Source organism: Myodes glareolus, chromosome 23 (genome assembly GCF_982192425.1).
Source record: "Myodes glareolus chromosome 23, mMyoGla1.1, whole genome shotgun sequence".
Classification (NCBI taxonomy): domain Eukaryota; kingdom Metazoa; phylum Chordata; class Mammalia; order Rodentia; family Cricetidae; genus Myodes; species Myodes glareolus.
The window spans coordinates 43695100-43713827 of NC_142048.1; the positions used below are offsets into that span (position 1 = coordinate 43695100).

General features: G+C 40.7%; 1 protein-coding gene across 8 annotated transcripts in view; it reads left to right on the top strand.

Annotated features, from left to right (window-relative positions):
• The window catches only part of Unc5d (unc-5 netrin receptor D), a 524519-nt gene that overhangs the window by 471844 nt on the left and 33947 nt on the right, over positions 1–18728 (top strand). For all 8 annotated transcript variants that reach the window (XM_048456515.3, XM_048456517.3, XM_048456516.3 and 5 more), the window contains 3 exons: positions 7703–7871; positions 9433–9660; positions 17237–17386. In XM_048456515.3, the coding sequence (XP_048312472.3) occupies positions 7703–7871; positions 9433–9660; positions 17237–17386 (547 nt within the window). The remainder of the gene's footprint in view (positions 1–7702; positions 7872–9432; positions 9661–17236; positions 17387–18728) is intronic.

Below are 18728 nucleotides of genomic sequence, written 5' to 3' on the forward strand. Positions count from 1 at the left end.
CATTGACAAGATAACAATGGTTCTGAATGCTGTTAATAGAGCGAAGTGGAAAGCACAACTTAACTCAATAAGGGGAAAGTCACTGGTTCGTGGGTTTGATTGCACATTGTGAGCAGGCACCACATACTGCAATTATTTTTATTTGTGTGGCCATCTCTTTTATTGCCCATGCTGGAAGTAGAAATAACCTGTCCTATTAAGATATTTAATATATATCATCCTTTCCACTCCACGTAGTTATAGTCTAATAAAAATGCCAGAAGACACTAGCCCTCGGTAAGGCTACCTCCATGCTGCGAAGACAATACACACAGCCCTGGGAAGACATGAACCATACACCTCCTAGCCCCCTGGGAACAATCTAAGTTAAGCCACCATACTCTCCAAGGTGCCCATAAGGTTATGTGCAAACACGAGTACGTCTCTGGATAATGGAGCAGCGCCTCCAGCAGCTGCAGCATTGAAACCCCAATAATGAGCCGCACCTTGATTAGTTCTGCCATACCTAGGAGATAGTGCAGGACAAGGAGCAGGAACAGAGGATGCCAACATACAAAATGATTCAACAGTAACAGAACGGCTCCCTACAGAGTCACAATGCTGCTCCCAGGAGTTGTGCCTGTTCTTCTCTTATGCCAAGGGATTCCCCAGATATGACTAATGTGCATGACCTTGAGGAGCAGACACTGCAAATGATTCAGAAGAAGCACTATGAACAGTCTTATGAAGGCAGGAATGACAGAGTCAGGAGATCTGAGACTGTTGTTCTGTTGGCTAAGGGATGGAAGGAGGAACCTTGCCTCAAGCACCCTGCAGGTGAAAAATACCAAGAAATCCTTTTAGCTCAGTGGGATCTCTGCTACTGAAAACTGTAAGAAATGCTTGTTTTAAGCCAATTTGTTTGTGCTGTAGTCATAATAGGACAGAAACTCAGGTCTCCACTTGACCACTGTACAAATCACAGTATTATGTCTTCCCAAGGCTTCCTCTGCGGGAACAACTCTCATGCCAGAAGCTTTGGGGGTGAGGTGTTTAGTTCAGACATTCAGCACTTGCCTGGCATGCCTGAAGCCCTAGTATCTAATCACTAGATAAAATAAAATTCCACGCTTGAAAAGTATACCACACAGAACAACTCCCCATCTACAACCCCACACTCAATATTAACATACGTACAATCACACTCACACACATACACTCACTCATACACACACACACACCTATTCACATACAGACACACCTTCACACACTTTCACGCGTGCACATACACGCACACACACAGTCAGCACTAATAAGGTAGTAGATCCCTTTCCCAATTCTGCCTCAGAGTGGACATGTGGCATTGGCTTGGTCTTGTCCCTCTACCCAGCAGCATCCCTGCCACTAAGCACGCCAGACCCTGGGCCTGATTTCTCCCTAAGTCTTCCCTGACTAAAATGAAATAAGATCCGCATTTCCTCCAGAGAAAGCTGTTTCCCCATTCAAAATGTAAATGAATAAACAACTTACTAGATATTAAAAACTGTCACGGCGGCATGATGCATAGGTCCGTTCCTCTCCCCCTCCCCTCACTCTTTCACAGCGAGGCATCATTTCGCTTCTCAAAAGCCCAACACTGCATGAAAGATGAGCCTTAAATTGTGTCTAGGAACTGGTGATTTGCACATGATTTGTGCTTCCTTTAGTATATTAATTGGTAAACACCCTACGAATGTGTGTGTAAACTAAAACCTTTTAACATATGCAAACAGTTTAATCTCTCTCGCTATGGTGCTGCTCCATTTCAACAAGCTCAGATACTCACTCGGGGTGTGCGGCTCATTCTCCTCCCACCATCTTCCCCTTTGTGCTGTCTTCTTCCCCGGATCCTGTTTTAGATAATACCATGTGGGTGACCCAAATCTTTAAATCCTGGAGTGGTAGGGATGCACTTCAGTCCCTCGTGAATGGTACACGGGGGCTGTTTTCATCCAGTGTTCTCATCTGTGCTCCCTGACAAATGGAATGCAGTAGCTTGATGAGCTGTGGCATTATTTCCAGTCCTTGCTAATCAACCTCCAACCTGACATCCCTTCTTACGAATAGATGCTGCCTACAAACTGGAGACGGAAGGGGTGGCTCCAGTGGGACGTTGCTAACGAGTAGCATCCAAGACCTTAACACTGAGCATTAAACTTGACCAGCATCCGGATTCGATTTTGGAAGCCTTCCCCGTATTTTTCAGAGGACCAAGTCCCTCTTATATGTCGGGTTCCTTTGAATATTTTCTTAAGAACAGCACAGTTTTCAAGTGTTAGTGCCAGGGACACCTTGTAAGTTAAAGAAATAGGAATTCCTGTCCCTAGTCCACAAACACTAGGCAGACCCTTTACTGGAGGTATCCAGGAATGTAGAATCAACTTCGCTGCCTGAGAAATCCTGAGCCACATTCCTGTTTGAGAACCCCTCGGAGACAAAAAGCGCGGACTCTGCTGTAACGAATGGGGACATCGCCCACTTTCTCCTCTCTTCAGTTCCTCACTACCTATAATTTCTGTTTGGGTGCTTGTTTTCCTCAACCTGGATGGGAGTCATGAGAAAAAGTTTCCAGCACCTGTGTTCATGATCTGAGATAAACTCGTGAGGAAGGCTAGCTTGAAAGAGCCTGGCTCACCTGCAGGCCTAGTGTTGCTTCCCTGGGGGATGTTTGGTCATCTGTGGTCAGAGCTGCACAACAACCAAACGAAAACAAACAAAACAGCAGACTTGAAACCTTAGGGGCTTTGTCCCCACCATAGAGATATTAGTACCCTAGGTCAGAATGTGGCTTCTAGTGAAAGGGAAGCAACTAGAGAGGCAATGAGGACAGTGTGTCAGCTCAGCCGAAAACTCCGAAAGGCTAACGCAGCCTTGTTTTCAGGGGTCTAGTTTTAGTGCTACAGCCAACGCCTATATGCCTTTTTCTGTCTGTCCCACTAAAGTATGATTTAATTATGTATTGACCAAAGGTCTGACATAACAAAACTATCATCCCTCTCCTGTCTGGATTCCAGAATGATACTGTGGGTAAAGGTGATCAAACCTCTATCCATCTATAATCTAGGCCACAAGGAGGAAGGAAGTGAATGGTGATTACCAAGGACAGCAGGGCAGGCAGCAACCGGGAAAACCTCATCTCTGAATTTGAAACTGGCTGTTTGGGTTTGAATAAAATGACCCTTTACGAGTTTGATATTGGATTAGCAACTGTTGGGTTAAAAAAAAATTTGAATAATGAAAATTGGAGACTGGTAACAGAATTGCTGTCTCTTGTGATCAGATTGTAAGGGCCAATGTACATTGCCTTTGCTGTATTCCCCCCCTGTATGCTTATACAAGTGAGTAAAATACATACATGTGCACACGAATGAAAGGTTTATAATCTTTGTGAACAAGATGCCCCTTTATCCCAAATACGTCAGCATATTTAACTCCAAAGCTGGAATTATCTTTTGGGACCAAAGCATGTTTATCAGAGTCAGACAATTGGCACTGATAAAGTACTATGGCCTCCTGAACAAACCTTATATTTATTTCACCTTTTATCAGAAGAAGGCTCTTCATCGCAAATGAGAACCCAAGATAATCCCTTGTATTTGATTGCCATGTGTCTTCAGTCTACATGAAGCTGGATTTATTTTGCCTTTGAGTCTCATGTCAGTGAAAATTAAGCCTGCAGAATGACTATGTTGTACATTTTCCAGCAAACGGGTCCTTTCTCATGTTTCTCGGTGCTGAGATATAAGTTGTGCACTTTGGGAATGGTCAAGAAGGGATGCCAAGCTCTCTGCACTGGACCCTATCTCAGGATGCGTCCTGTCTGTTCCTTTTACTACTGGCAACATTAAGGTTGACAATCTGTATCAAGTTGTACATGGCAAATCACCTATGTAACATAATAGTTGTGTTTTGTAATTAGCAGTAGTTCATGGTAAGTGCTTTGGATCTATGTGATTCTTTAGAACTCCACATACGTCCCTCTAGGAGGTTTATATTATTTCTAAATCTCGGGTAGATCAAGAATTACTCTGGCTAATGGCTAAGTGGTGGTTTTCTACCTTTCTCCCTTACTCTTTCATTGTTCCTAACTTTTCCTTCTTGTTCATTAGTCTATATCAGTAGCTCCTATGCATTTGTAGGTAGCTTGGTGTGTTCTTGTCCTATGTACTTTTATTTACCTTGAGTCTCAAAATATTTCAGATTTGATCATTGGTAGCCCCTTCAAGCTGGCTTCTGTGTTCTTTTGAGCAAAGTTTTGAGGGTTTATAATCAGTCCGGCTGGACACTGAGAATACCATAATGAACAAAGCATTATTTTAAATCTCTAGCCTCATGGAAAGTAAGTGTGTCTTAGCTCGGGGTGACAAAAGAACAAATAAATAAAAGGGACGTCCTTGAGAAGGCACTGAGCAAAAGGAAAGCTGCAGCCAGCCCTTGGGGTAGAGGATGTTCCCTTTCCCAGGGCATGGGGAAGGAGTGCCTCATTAGTGGATGCCGTTTTCACAAAGACCTGAATGGGACAGGGAATCCAATGGCTGTCTGTAGGACATCTCTTTCAGGCACTGCCTCGCACTGCAGAGCAACAAAAATAACCACAATTCCTTGAGGTGAGAGCAAACTAGCATGCGACTGAGTTGAGAGTAGAATGGAAGGCAAAGATAAAACAAGAAGACCAGCCTTTAACTGCTGGTGGTGTATATTCCTAAGGCTGTGAGCCTTTTATTAAAGCTTGTATTGATTGACACATTGATGTTACTAAATAAATGTGTTACCTCAGCTAACCAAGTTCTGCTAGAGATTGGATTTGGATCTCAAATTATCTTTACATAAAGAAGATCTAAATTATATGCATATATGCATGTGTCTATAAATGTACGTTTATATATATATATATATATATATATATATATATATATATATATATATAACAATGTGCACGTTATGTAACAAAGGTCCCAGGCAACAAGGTTTTTCAATTCAGAAAGCATAACAGGGTGTGTGATGTGATGAACTAGTTCATATTATGGTTCTGAAGTCACGGCCATTATTAGTTGCAGTTATTATTAGCTTACAGCAATTCTAGAAAAAAAAAATGTGTTGCCTTTTCTCCTAGCAAGGACATGAATCCTGCCTTGTCATACTTTATATAATGTGAGAAAATGCAAATGCCATCCAAGCTTTCCATATAAAGCATCCTCTCTGTCCACACTCAATTAAAGGTTTCTCTCCCTAATCCTGTCCTTAACTGTCCTGAATCATTACCTGTGACTCAATTCGGATCATACTCTCCATCTCCATCTTTCCTGGGGATGTCACAAAAGCCAGAAATCTGGCCAGCAATCTCTTGATGGCAGTAGAGCAGAAAGATACTGTCGGCTCACAGACCACAGGAGCTCTGAGTCAGAGATCTAGGGTGGTTCATCTGCATCCCTTTGAATGACATTTCTGTGACCTTATACAACAATTGCATGCCTTCTCGGGTGTGCCGAGGGTTTTAATTAATGTTTCTAAGTCTCCCTGATTGCCAAGGATAGACAGTGACTGAAAAGGGCAAATTATTATTACCGATGGAGAGAAAAAAAGGAGAGATTAAGTTTTGTTCCACCACCAGGGAGATACCATTATCTACAGGCACTGTTTTCAGAGAAGGAGGATTACATATACACTTTGATTTATTGGCCTTACACTTACGGTGGGGTCCAAGGCCCGTTAAATTCAAAGTCCCAGCACTCGAATACTCAGTGTACTATGGCTACGAGTGCTGGTCCTAGTTCCATTAAGACTGAGAGGAGTCTTGCTATTCACAGTGAGTGTCCGGGTTCCTCTAATTAGCTGATTTCAGTTCATTTGGCATTAAATAATTCCCCCAGTTCCCATATGTTTGAACAATATGTTCAATGAGGGGGATGATTCTCTGAAAGCAATTAAATAGTTCTTTTAGGAGAGATTGTCATCGGTCACTCATCAGCATCCCGGCTTTTCCTGTCCATGATGAATGTAGATGGCAATTATAAGAAAGTGCTTAACCCTCTCTAATAGCCATTGGCAGCCATTCACACACAGGCCACCACTGTGTGCTGAGAGCACACACTTGAGTTTCACATGTTTTTCAAACCTTGAGTACATTGTTCTAGGCTTTCCAAAGCGTATTGCCGCTGCTAATGCAGCTTTGTAATCTCCATTGCTGCTCAAATGTAAAGGCAGGGGGTCTCTCGGTTTAACATAGAGAAAGAGCTGTCCTATTTGGCCATTTTGGAATAATAATCTTTTTAAAAGCATTATTAGGACTTCTTGAGGAGGGAAGGTGATCAAATGATCATGTTCAGCTCTGTCATGGATACAGCGGATGTGGATGTAGGGCAATCCTGCTCTGTTATGTAACCTGGGGTTAGGGCAACAGAAAACTACAGACAATAAACCCAGGTGTGGCCATGAAGAGTTTGAGGCAGGTCAGTGAATGGGAACAAAAGGGATTCAGAAATTAATAGCGTCTAGGTGATCTCCTAAAGAATGATTTGCCTCCACAAGATGATGAAACCAATTTTATCTCTGGGAACCAAATTTCCACTTTGCGCTTCCAGGGCTTGCTCTGGGGATCCAGGATGACACACATTTAGATGTCTTTCTGAATGAAGAGAATAGAAGCGTTGGTAGTACCTGTCTGACCTATATCTCAACATGCATTGCTCACCTGTGAGTCTGCGATGATGTCATTGACTCTATCATCATATTAGTTCTAAGTGAAGACCCACAACACAAGTGAGAGAGTTGGGAGAAGTGAAGTGGGCTTCCTGTTATGTTATTTTTGCTCTTTCTGGGGAGAACCAGGTAAAACTGAGGAATGGAGGAAGGCTTAATGGCCCCGTGTTCCATTCCCAATATGGGTGTTGTAAAGGGAACTAGGTAACGAAACAGAGGGAGTCAATGAGGTGTGATCCCTTTACTGAACTTTCACGTGGGTTTGTCTGTTCTCCACTAGTGTTTTCATCGTAAGTAATTCACAACATAGGAAAACCTGAACTCTAGATTTGGGTGAAACGACTTCAAATTAGGATTGGAAATAGAGTTGAAAATTAAATATCGTGTACATGATTATATACTCTTATAGCTTTCCACTGAGCGATCAGTGTGAAAATATTATAAAACTGATACGTTTGTACATTGCAGAAATAAGTGTTTGTAAACCAGAATCATTGTGTCTAATTTGTATATACTCAAGGTAGTGTTTTGATGCATAATAGCTTGTTTCCTAATTTACGAGCACTAAAATATTATTGAATATGTTATTTTGAGAAAGGGATCTGGTGATGAAACAGCCAAGTAAGTCAGAGCTGTACAATTCTTGGGATTTATCATCAATAGGAATATGCTAATGAGAATGATAATTGAGGAGTTTGTTAACGAGAATGACGATTTGTCAGCTGATATTGGCTCTGCAGGTACCTCCTAGGGTTCTTTGATTCCTTCCTTTATTTGTAAAGGACTGGTTGTCACTTTGTTGAAGAAATCCGTTGAGACCTAACCATAAGTGAGTCAGGATGCCTGGGCAGTGCGAGGCTATGCCCCGTCCTCCTGGTCATTCTACAGAGGGACCTCTCACTCTGCTTGTAGAATCTCCCCATCTGTAACTGAGTTCTCATTCACAGGCCCTCATCTCTTGTCTTATGCTTTCTCCTTTCTGAAGCCTGCAGTCAGATGGCTCTGAGGTCCTCCTGAGTCCTGAAGTCACCTGTGGGCCTCCGGATATGCTCGTCACAACTCCCTTCGCGCTGACCATCCCGCACTGTGCAGACGTCAGTTCAGAGCACTGGAACATCCACTTGAAGAAGAGGACACAGCAGGGCAAGTGGGAGGTGAGATGCTACGTGGTTTTTGTATTTTTAAAATGGAATTTGGGTTCTATGGATGGTTCAGATTTTATCTTCACCATTCTTATTACGATGGATCAGCTGTGAAATGGTGAATGTTTGATAGTTGCCAAGCAGTTGTGGTATGCATTTTATACAGTCCTCTAGATGTTTGCTAGCTAGACTTTTGTGTAATAATGAAAAAGAGAGGCGAGCTATAATCCAGAGTTATTGTTTGGTTTGAGAATTCAGTTGTAATTACCTGTAGAAATGCATTCGCTATGTACCTACTTGATGAGTTTCCAGACTTCCTCCTCGGCCATGTCCTTTTCTGAGATGACATTACTCTGTGCCAATAAGGATGTAGCTCAAAAAGGCAAGCTAAGCTTTGAAGTATCTGGGAACACACCAGGTGCCTAATATATGTTTATGGCATTAGCAAATACATGGAGGATGATCACTACTGATTGCCTGTGGAAATCAGTACATGTAAGGAGACATATTTCAATCTGAGAGAGACAGGGGAAAAGAATGAGAATACATAATAGGAGGCTTACAGTCAAAGAGACAGTCACCCCCAAGAAAGATGGAAGCTGAATTACTACTTTAAGTCAAAACACTGATTTGCCTGTCCGATTGGGAATTCTTTATGTCTACCTGAAGTCAGTTTGCATAAAACCAGGTGAATTATCTTATTGGAAGACAGTGACCTGTATTTGCCAGTCCCGGAATCTTGCCTCCCAGGAGGTACTTCAGGCAAAAGAAGTAAAAGAAAGTCATAGTTCTCTAGGAGAAAACATACAGTTGCTGTAGTAGATTACATATGCTGGGCCCCGCTGTTTCTTGAGGTAGTCCATTTCCTGTGTTCTATAATGTATTCTGCTATGTATTGGGTCCTGGTGCTGTGGCTGAAGAGCATTTGGGGCTCTACAGTTTGTAGAGGGGTCATGTTGTAGTCTCCTTCCCCTTGGGTTTTGTTTTGCCTTAATTTTTATCACTTTATTTCTCAGCTTTTCCTCACAATCTTCTCCATCCAGATGGTGTTGTATTTATGCTCCACCAAACTGGTTACACATGCCTAAGTTCTTATCAGAGAGGGTGAAATATTCTCGTACATCTTATCCAAGTCATTTATTTAATGGTCCTCTGTGAATGATTGCAGGGAAATGAAAGAGGATAAAGTGTTGGAGTGAAAATAAACATCAACTTAAGGGTATTTTTGAAGGTTTTCAGAAATAGATCTTTGAAAAAAAAAAGTACTAATAATGTAAGTTTGCTTATTGAGGTTAAGGCTCAACTTTTTAAAAGCTGCTATTGAACAATTAATTAGAAATGAAAATTCCAAAGCAATGTTTTGTTATTGTTCCTATTAAAATGGACATGACACTGTACACAACCATTTCATGCATTCTTGCCTTCAGCAGTTATTTTAGTAGAAAACAACAATTTAACATTGATATTTAAGGCAATAGAATATTGGAGGAAAGTTTATTTATATCTCTGTAAACTGTTGGGCCCTGTGGTATTTCCAAACTGAAAGAATTTAACACATCTTTTTCTTTAACAGGAAGTGATGTCAGTGGAGGATGAATCAACATCCTGTTACTGCCTTTTGGATCCTTTTGCCTGCCATGTGCTACTTGATAGCTTTGGAACATATGCCCTCACAGGAGAGCCAATCACAGACAGTGCTGTAAAGCAGCTCAAGGTGGCCGTGTTTGGCTGCATGTCCTGTAACTCCTTGGATTACAACCTGAGGGTTTACTGTGTGGACAATACTCCTTGTGCATTTCAGGTCAGTCTTTTTGTTACAGTTTTATTGTGTGTATGCTTTGAGGATTATGACTGTCTGTATTAGTTTCTTTTATGTTGCTGTCATAAATTACCATGACCAAAAGCAACTTATGGTGAAAAGGGGCTTTCTGGCTTAGGTTCCAAAGGGAAAAAATCTGTCATGTTAGGAATCACATGCTATGGCAGCAGAAGTGAGAAGCTGGCTGACTGTATTTCCATCTACATCCAGGAAGAAGAAAGTGGGAATGAGAAATGAGGCAAGGCTATAAGCCCCCAAAGCCTGCTCTTAGTGATACATCTGTTTTAGCAAACCCAACTTTGGTTCCATATTTTCCCCAAACAGTGCCCCCAACTGGGGGAAAGTGTTCCGATACATGAGCCTATGGGGGACATTTGTCATTCAAGCCATACCAGCTTCCTAAACACCACTAGAGGGGTCTTCAGTGAAAACTTGGGCTAAAAACCCACACACTTTGAACAGGAGCTATGTTACTGTGTGTCCTATGTAGAAGAGACAAGACAATTGGCACTCAAGAAGGGGCACAGATTAAATTCATGAACACTGAAAATACTGTCTACTAAATAATGAAACTATCTAAAAGTACAATCATAATTCAGGAAAAATGTCAATGTCATACAAATGTTGGAAAAGACTTTTTGAGGCCATTTTGCAAATCTTTATGGATAATATTTAAGAGCAAAAGACAGAGATACCTGGTCAAGATAGGAAATTGCACAAAGCACAGAACAGAGAATTAGTTGGTATGGGAAAAGCAGTAAAAAAAATTATGTGAGTCTACTGAAGGATGGAAAGGAAACAACAATGATAAATCACGCCTATCTGTCTCCAGGCAGTTATATACTATCCTGGACACAGTCTAATAACAGGCTATTAGGGCAAAGGTAGTTCAATGTCCTTTTCCATTTTTGGTGCTTTTAATCATGTAAGATTCATCTTAAATTAGATACTCCTGAAGAGTGTGGTTTATTAATAGCTGCAAGGATAATGCAGAACCCTCTGAGGAAGTTTTGCTCATATATAAATAGCATAGCTCTTCTGACACACCTCATTCCAGATCCCTACTATTCCAGTCCTAGGTCATTAAGTCCATTATGCAGAGTGTTTTCTCGGTAACTAGGCTTTAAGACACTGAGCTGGAAAACTCATGTTTACCAATAGAGAAGATGCAGGGACCTGAATCCTGAACATAAGCCAGGAGGTGACACCATGACAAACTGCATCCCCAAACCTTCTTCTCTGTCTGTCTTGTAAGGAACGCAAGTCATTGTGAAGGTCATGCCTAATTTTAACTCTTCAAAGGGGATTTTGTTTTAATATGTGTGGAATTTTGTGTAGAGCTCCAATGAAGCATTAATACTCGTCCTATAATTGTGATTTTATATTCTTCAATTACCCTCCCTCCCGACCCTCACAGGAGAATGATTTATAAGAGAAAATTCATTTAGGATTCAAAAACAAAGAATGGATGACTAAATAGAGAAGTCCTTGTGGGGATTACTGTACATACACTAAACAGTTGTCTAAATGCACAACTAGATGATGTTCCAACTTATCTAGGTGTTAAAGAGGAAGCTCCAGTCTCTGGTGGATAGTCTACTGTGGATTGAATTCATTCATTGCCATCAAAGTCAGCGCTCAACCAGCTTGGCTATTCCTTGGAAGGGTAGTCTCACTGCCTATGTATGCACTAGTAAAACAGACATTTTCCTAGAGAGCTTATCCCTAACACTTTTTAACAGTCTGTTTTTATTCCCTTTGATGCAACCAGATTTTTACAGCAATTTAACTGTTTGGACAGATGTGCATTGCAAGGGAAGTCCCAAAAACATGCTAAGCAAGCCCAGCTTGTACTTCACTATCTGTTCCTGCTGATCATCCACCCTTCTTAGTGCTAGGAAAATGCTCTTCTCTCCCTGTGGAATCCACGTGTCCTCCTTGCATGATTCAGGAGTATGCCAATGTCAGTAAAACCTTAGTTTTGCTTTAGAGATTTGTTTTTCAGTAGATATACCTTTGAGCCCCGCTCATTAAATCTTTTTACCCTAGTGGTCCTTCATCCCTCTAATTACCTAAGATAAAGAAGGTTTTCAGGTAGTGGTTGATGGCACATGTTATTGGAAGGTGTTTGTGATAGTTGTCATGAGCAGCAGAGGCCACAAGTCCCTTCTAGGTTTCAGAGAAATCCTCAACCTGGAATAAATAACTTTTTTGAATTGAGGAGAGATTAAAACATAACTTTAAGCCTATCTGAAGAGACTTCTTCATCCAGAATATACCATCTAGTTTTGTCCTTTTTTCTTTCTTTTCTTCCTTCCTTCCCTCCCTCCCTCTTTTTTACCTTTCTTTTTTGGTTATTTGCTCATGTTCTGTATTTTCACCTTGCTACATAATGTGTTCAGAACTTCCCACATAGAATCATTACTATCACTTTAATATCTAAAATCATCTGGGTTGTATTTTTATGGTTTTATATGCGATATTCATTAATGCTTACTAACCCATTAAGACTGTTCCATTTTAAGAAAGCTTCAACAATTCACTGTTTGAGCCTCTAAAACACTTCATGGCTATTATCAGCTAAAGTAGTATGAGCTAAAAATACTGTGTACATTGTTGGCTTTCTTTCTGTCACCCTCACAGTAATCCCTCCACATACAGAGAAAAATACTTCATTTGTACCATGTCCAAGACTATTAATAAGCCAGGAAAGTAAAAATAAAACAATAACATTCTGGTTTTTGCTAATTACCAGTTTAGTTCCTGACTTTAAGTATGTAGTAAAAGCTGTTACATAAATATATACAGTGCTGGAAAATATTCACATATTCATGTATTCATGATAATAGATATTAACTGGTAGTAACACATTTATGATTTTCATTGCATATATTCATTGTACATAGAACTGTTTAACATGAGGGCATGTTCATACAAGTATATAGTGTATATTGAGCACTTCACGAACCCAGAGTCCCCTGATCTTCCTGATCTCACAACTCCACCTGCTTCTATCAGACCCTCTCTTAGCTTATTTTCTGGAGTGTGATAAAAATACCCCAACAAAAGCAATTTAGAGCCCACAAATGAAACAGCGCACCGTACTTGTCTTTCTAAGTGTGTTTTAATTCACTTCCAATGTTCTCCAGTTGTATCTTTTTTTTTTTTGGTAAACAACATCACTCTATTCCTTACAGCTAAGAAAGAGCTCATTGTGTATGCAAATAATTTTCTTCATCGTTCCTCCGTATTAGACACCTACGTTGCTCCTGCAGTTCAATATTGTGAATAGTTCTGCAACAAACATTGATGTATAAGTATCACTGGGATATGTTGACTTGGAACCCTTTGAGTGAATACCCAAAAGTAGTATAGGTGGGTCATGTGACAAATCTACTTTTAACTTTTTTGTTTTTGTATTTGTTTGTTTTTTTTCTTTTTATGAGAAATCTTTATATTAATTCTGATTGTGGCTGGACTCGTTTCCATTCCAACCAACAGAATGTGAGCTTTCTCTTTGTCCACACATTTGCAGAATTTCTTGTTGTTTATTTTCTTAATGACTGCCATTCTGACTCGGGTGATATGGGATCTCAACCTGTTTGTAACTTTCCTTTCTAGAGCTAGTGAGGTTGAACTTGTTGTGATGTTTATCGGCTATTTCAACTTCCTCTTTTAAGAACAATTTGTCCAGTTCTACAGCCCATTTATTGATTGGATTGTTTGATTCTTTTTCTCCTTGCTTAAATTTTTTCTTCTGAGTTTTCTGACCAGATATTAATCTTCTGCCAAGCATATAACGGGTAAATATTTTCTCACATTTTGTAGACTGTCTTTTCATTCAATGAACTCTTCCCTTCAACCGTGCAGAAGGCTTTTATTTCCATGATACCTCAGTTGGCAGTTGTTAGCATGACTTCCTGAGTGGCTAGAGTCCTGTTCAGGAAATTTTTGCTTATCCCTGTGTCCTAAAGTGTTTTCTCTACTTTTCCTTGTAACAGTTTCTAAGTTTCGAGTCTTAGCCTTTAATCCATTTGGAGTTGGTATATCATCACATTGTTTATTTAGTAACAGTGGTGGAGGGGGTTAGTTTGACTTTGCCATCTGCGTACCACAGTATGCGTGTGGGCATCAAAGGACTAGTTGTGGCAGTTGGTTCTTTTCTTCTACCATATGGGTCCTGGGGATCAAATTCACATCATCAGACTTGATGACAAACACCTTTACCCACTAGGCCAACTTGCTCATCCTAAGACTGTTTATTTCACAGGGATAGGGATAGTTTCACTCTTCTTCATGTGACTATCTGAGTTTCTCAACAACAGTGGTTGAAAGGCTGTCTTTTCTCCAATGTATATTTTTGGCACTTTTAATAGAGTTTATGTTTATCAAAATTAGTATAGAAGTTTTTGCAAGGAGGATTTTGGCAGATATTGCCCATCTTAGAATTTTCTTCATCTATCGCTATAATGAAATGTTTACCATAGTTAGGACACGCTTGTGACAACTGTTGTATTTATTGTATCTCAAAGAAATGATAACAAATATGCGCTCAGCGAGAGCTTGGCTCTCCACCAAGAAGGAAGGCTGCTGCTAGGGCATGGTTACGTGTCTTCTTTCTCATTCATACCTCACTGGGAAGCTCTGTCCCATAAAACACTTAAATGCTAGAAGACTTTGCAAGACGATGAGTCTCCAGACCAACTCTTACTGCCTGATAGCACCTGATTATGGCCAAGCCATTCAGTAGTTCCACCAAAGAATATTCCACTTGAGGAAGTCGAGTAAACAGACACTGTCCCCACCTGTCGGCCTTCCTTCATCCTGATTGCAGGGCAGCACTGGGTGGAAACAGTAATGTCTTCAAATAACACAAACAAAACAGTCATCTCATTGCCGAAGATGTGTTTTAATGTAGGCTTTAATGCCTTAAGATCTGTTCTAATAAAGACATCTACAACTGACTACATAGAGCGTTAGATCAGCTCGGGTATGCTGCTAACCAATAGAAAATGTCAGCCGCTTAGAGATGAGAGAGGGGTGAGCTGAGAATGGCCACGGAGGGAAGTGGGGGCTGTCCTCTCCATGCCTCCTCTGCAATGGCAGAACCAGACATTTTGTGCGTCCTTGTTGAGGCTCTGCCTCAAGACTGAGGACTCAAGATACGTTTTCAAGGCAGTAACATTTTAAGACTTGATTTTGTTACTATATTTTATGACACAGTGACATACACAACATGCACACACACACACACACGGTCATAAATTTTAACATGAGGAAAGCAAAGATCTCATATCTTCATCTTAGGATGAAAAGAACAAACAATAAAACAACTCATTTTTCCCCTTCATGGCACTCGGCACTTCTATTCAGTACCTCTCGGTACTCATTACTTATTTGGCATTAATGTGGATTTAGAACCTAATTTCAAAGGATTTCCTCCAGATGTAGTTCTTATGTTTATCAATAATGCAACCTGGGGAAATATTGTTCATGTAAAGCATTTAAAAGAAACCACCACAGCAACACAATGTGTATATGTGTGTATGTGTGTATAAGTTCAAACAGTTTTGTCTCATAAATATGTAAATTCAGCCTGCCTCTGTTAGGATCCCTGAAGCATACCTGGATATTGCTGGCTGTCTCATTAAATCAACATAAAGAGCTCAATGAGCCACAATGTGCAGGTTTCTCCTGGCTGCAGCTTTAGGAGCTACAAGGTTTGCAGGCCTGAGTAATGAAATGAAGAAGTTGAAGGCCCAGTAAAACCACTGTCCAGAGCGCTTCAGGTGCATTTTATATACACAGAACCAGGCCTCCTTGTTTCAGTAACAGAATTGTTTCAACAGGAGGGGAGATTTAACAGGAGGCAAACAGGAGTGACTGGGAGGCCACGTTGTCCATGTAGACAACTCAAAATGAGTTCAGCAGAGGTGTGTGCATGACTGCTTCACCAATCCAGATGTACTGGTTTCAGGGATGGGCTCGGGGAGGGCTCTCTTCTCTAGTCACGGAAAGCCTGACTTCTTCAGTAATTCAATATTTTTCAGGATACATATTTATCTAGCTGTTCTACTTGCCCTATCAATGTAATTCTGGTCACAACAAATTCAGAAGCAATTAAGTGTTTGCTCAGTAGAACCGGTGTGGGCTTTGTTTGTCATGAGTGTAATTATAACGATCTCTCAGTGAAACATACAGGAGTGTTTACCTTGGAAATTTGATTTCTTGTTTCTGAAGTCAGGCTAACTTGATAAAGAACTTGTTTTGTTTCGTTTTATTTTATTTTTTTTTCTGGCCTTTTGACTTACAAACCCTTATGAGCACTATTACAAATAAACACACACTCTACAACATTTATTTTGAGCCAAAAGTGAATGTTAGATAATGCCTGTCTTAGTGAAGAATTGCAGTAGAATAGAGAGCACTTTGCCTGTATTGTGAAGGTGCATCCCTGGGTGTGCTGCTGCCGCCTGGGTAAGGTCACATTCAAATGAAATCCACATACTCCTAGAAACTCAGTGGTATTGGAATCAGTGTGGGGGCAAAGAGTTTTAGTTTAAGGAAAGTTCCCGTTAGTTTAAAAGCAGTCAGAAGGAATACCATCAAGAAAATAAATACCACATGCTGGCTCAAATGGATGGAGGCAGAGGGAACACTGCTATACACTGCTGGAGGAAACGTAAGTTAATACAACCATTATGAAAATCAGTATGGAGGTTCCTCAAAAAAATTAAAAATATACTGTTTGATTCAAGAGTAACACTCATGAAGAAATTGAAGCAAGCATAACACAAAGATATCTACATGGCCTTGTTCAGTGCAACACGGTTCACAATAACCAACTTAGAGAATCAGCCTAGACATTAATCAGTGGCTGAATAGATAAAGCAAATGTGGCACATATACACAGAGGAGGCGTATTCAGCCATAATGATTAATGAAATTTCATTTACAAGAAATGGATGAAACTAATGAGTATCCCGTTGGTGAAATAATATAGACTCTGAAAAACCATGAATTCTCACACAATTTCTAGACTTAAAAAAAAATAAGATATAAAAGTAGCAAAAGGGCCCTGGTGGGAAGAGGAACCTTTGAAGGGAGGAGGGAAAGCAGGGTAATGGGGTTGTTATGATTAAAGTAGAGGGTGTACATGGAGAAAATGTCATGACGAGGCCCATTATTTAAAAATAACAACTCAACAAGGACCAGCAAGAGGGCTCAAAAGGTAAAGGCACTTGCCACCAAGCCTGATGACCTGAGTTCAGTCTCAGGAACTCACATGATGAAATGATAGAAATGATTCTTGCAAATTGCACCTCTCCACACGCATACCCACACTACGGAAAATAAATAAATCTGAACAGGCATGCATAACCTAAGCAAGAAAGAACAGTTGACTCTTGTTGACCAAATGCCTATATTTCAGCAGCTTCTAATCCCAAGTGTGGGGTTCTCTCTGGCAGTGGAAGTGCGTGCATCACAAGGGTGCTCAGTAGTGTACAGAAGCCGTATGCTTCAGCGTGGTTCTTCCTTTGCTTTCCTGCTCCCACAGGAAGTGGTTTCCGATGAAAGGCACCAAGGCGGCCAGCTCCTGGAAGAACCCAAGCTGCTGCACTTCAAAGGGAATACCTTCAGTCTGCAGATCTCCGTCCTTGACATCCCGCCTTTCCTCTGGAGGATCAAGCCGTTCACTGCATGCCAGGTACCCGCCAAGGGAACGTCTTACAGACACAGCTTGGCTGTGACCAGTACACCTGGGAGAGTCCTTCTTGTATGGTATGGATCGCACCTCCAAACTCTGAGCGATATAATGGTTTGAGTGGAAGGTACTGCCCTACATTCACAGGTGCCTTGCAAGTGGGAGAAAGAGTTCCTGCCTCTCAGGTTATGCGCCACTTCCTTCCTCTGTTTGAATTGCTCGGTATAGGTCTAAGATGGAAAAATGGAACCGCTTAAGAGTAAGGATTGTGTGTTGTTTTTATTAAAATCAATCATGAGACCTTGTTTTAATCACAGTCAGCAGCGAAAAAGCAGAACGTCTCAGGGTGACGATTTTGAGTGATAGCCGTGGCTGAGAACAAAGATGTTCCCTTTCATATGTGAAGTGCTTGCTGCAAATGCAATGTGAAAGATGAGAAGATACTCCTAGTCAGAAAGTAAAGGCAAGAGAAGCCTCCCTGGAGTCCTTTTATAAATACATATACATACATACATACATACATACATACATATACATACACACATATGTATTAGTATACATATGTCTCTCAATAAAGATATCTTTAACATCTCAGGGTTATTCAGTTATGCTTATCGTAAGAAGATACCTGCCAAGTTTATGATCCTGACGTTGAAGTCTAAGGCATCTCTTCATTGTCATAAGCAGGTCACCTTTGCTTCAAATGACAGGACATTTTCTTAACCCTGGAATAGTTTCTGGGAGACCCATGCTGGTCTGCAATTACGGGGTATTTTCACCCCTGGCAGCATAGGTGCAGAGGCATGTGGGGATTTTTAACCTTTCCATTCTTGTAGAACACACACTCATACTTCACGCATACACACTCACTCAAACACACTTGTTACACTGATAAATAGTTATTGAGAATGGGAACTAACAAGATAGCAAAGAGAAAACACAGGCATTCCATGACAGAGAAGGCTGGGCCACCAATATTTCCAACTTATAAAATGCAGAAATCCAAAACTGGATATAAGTCTCTATTTTCCCATTTAAGTCTCATAAGTCTTACTTTCGGGAGCCACTCCTCTCTATACAGTTTTACTACATTCAAACATCCAAAGTAACAGGAACATCTCTCCAGGCCCCAATATCTCCCCTCTGATTTGGCACAGTCAAGAGATTTCCTGATAGAATATTATTGAATCAACATAGTGCCAGTGCTCTTCAAGACCTAAATGTCTTTGCCTTCCAGGAGGCAGATTCAAAGTTTCTTTTCCAGAGTGAGTTTCAGAGTATTGTTAAGACAAATCTTTCTAGCCATTATGTATATTAATCTTTATAGGTTGTCAGGGCCTCTTTG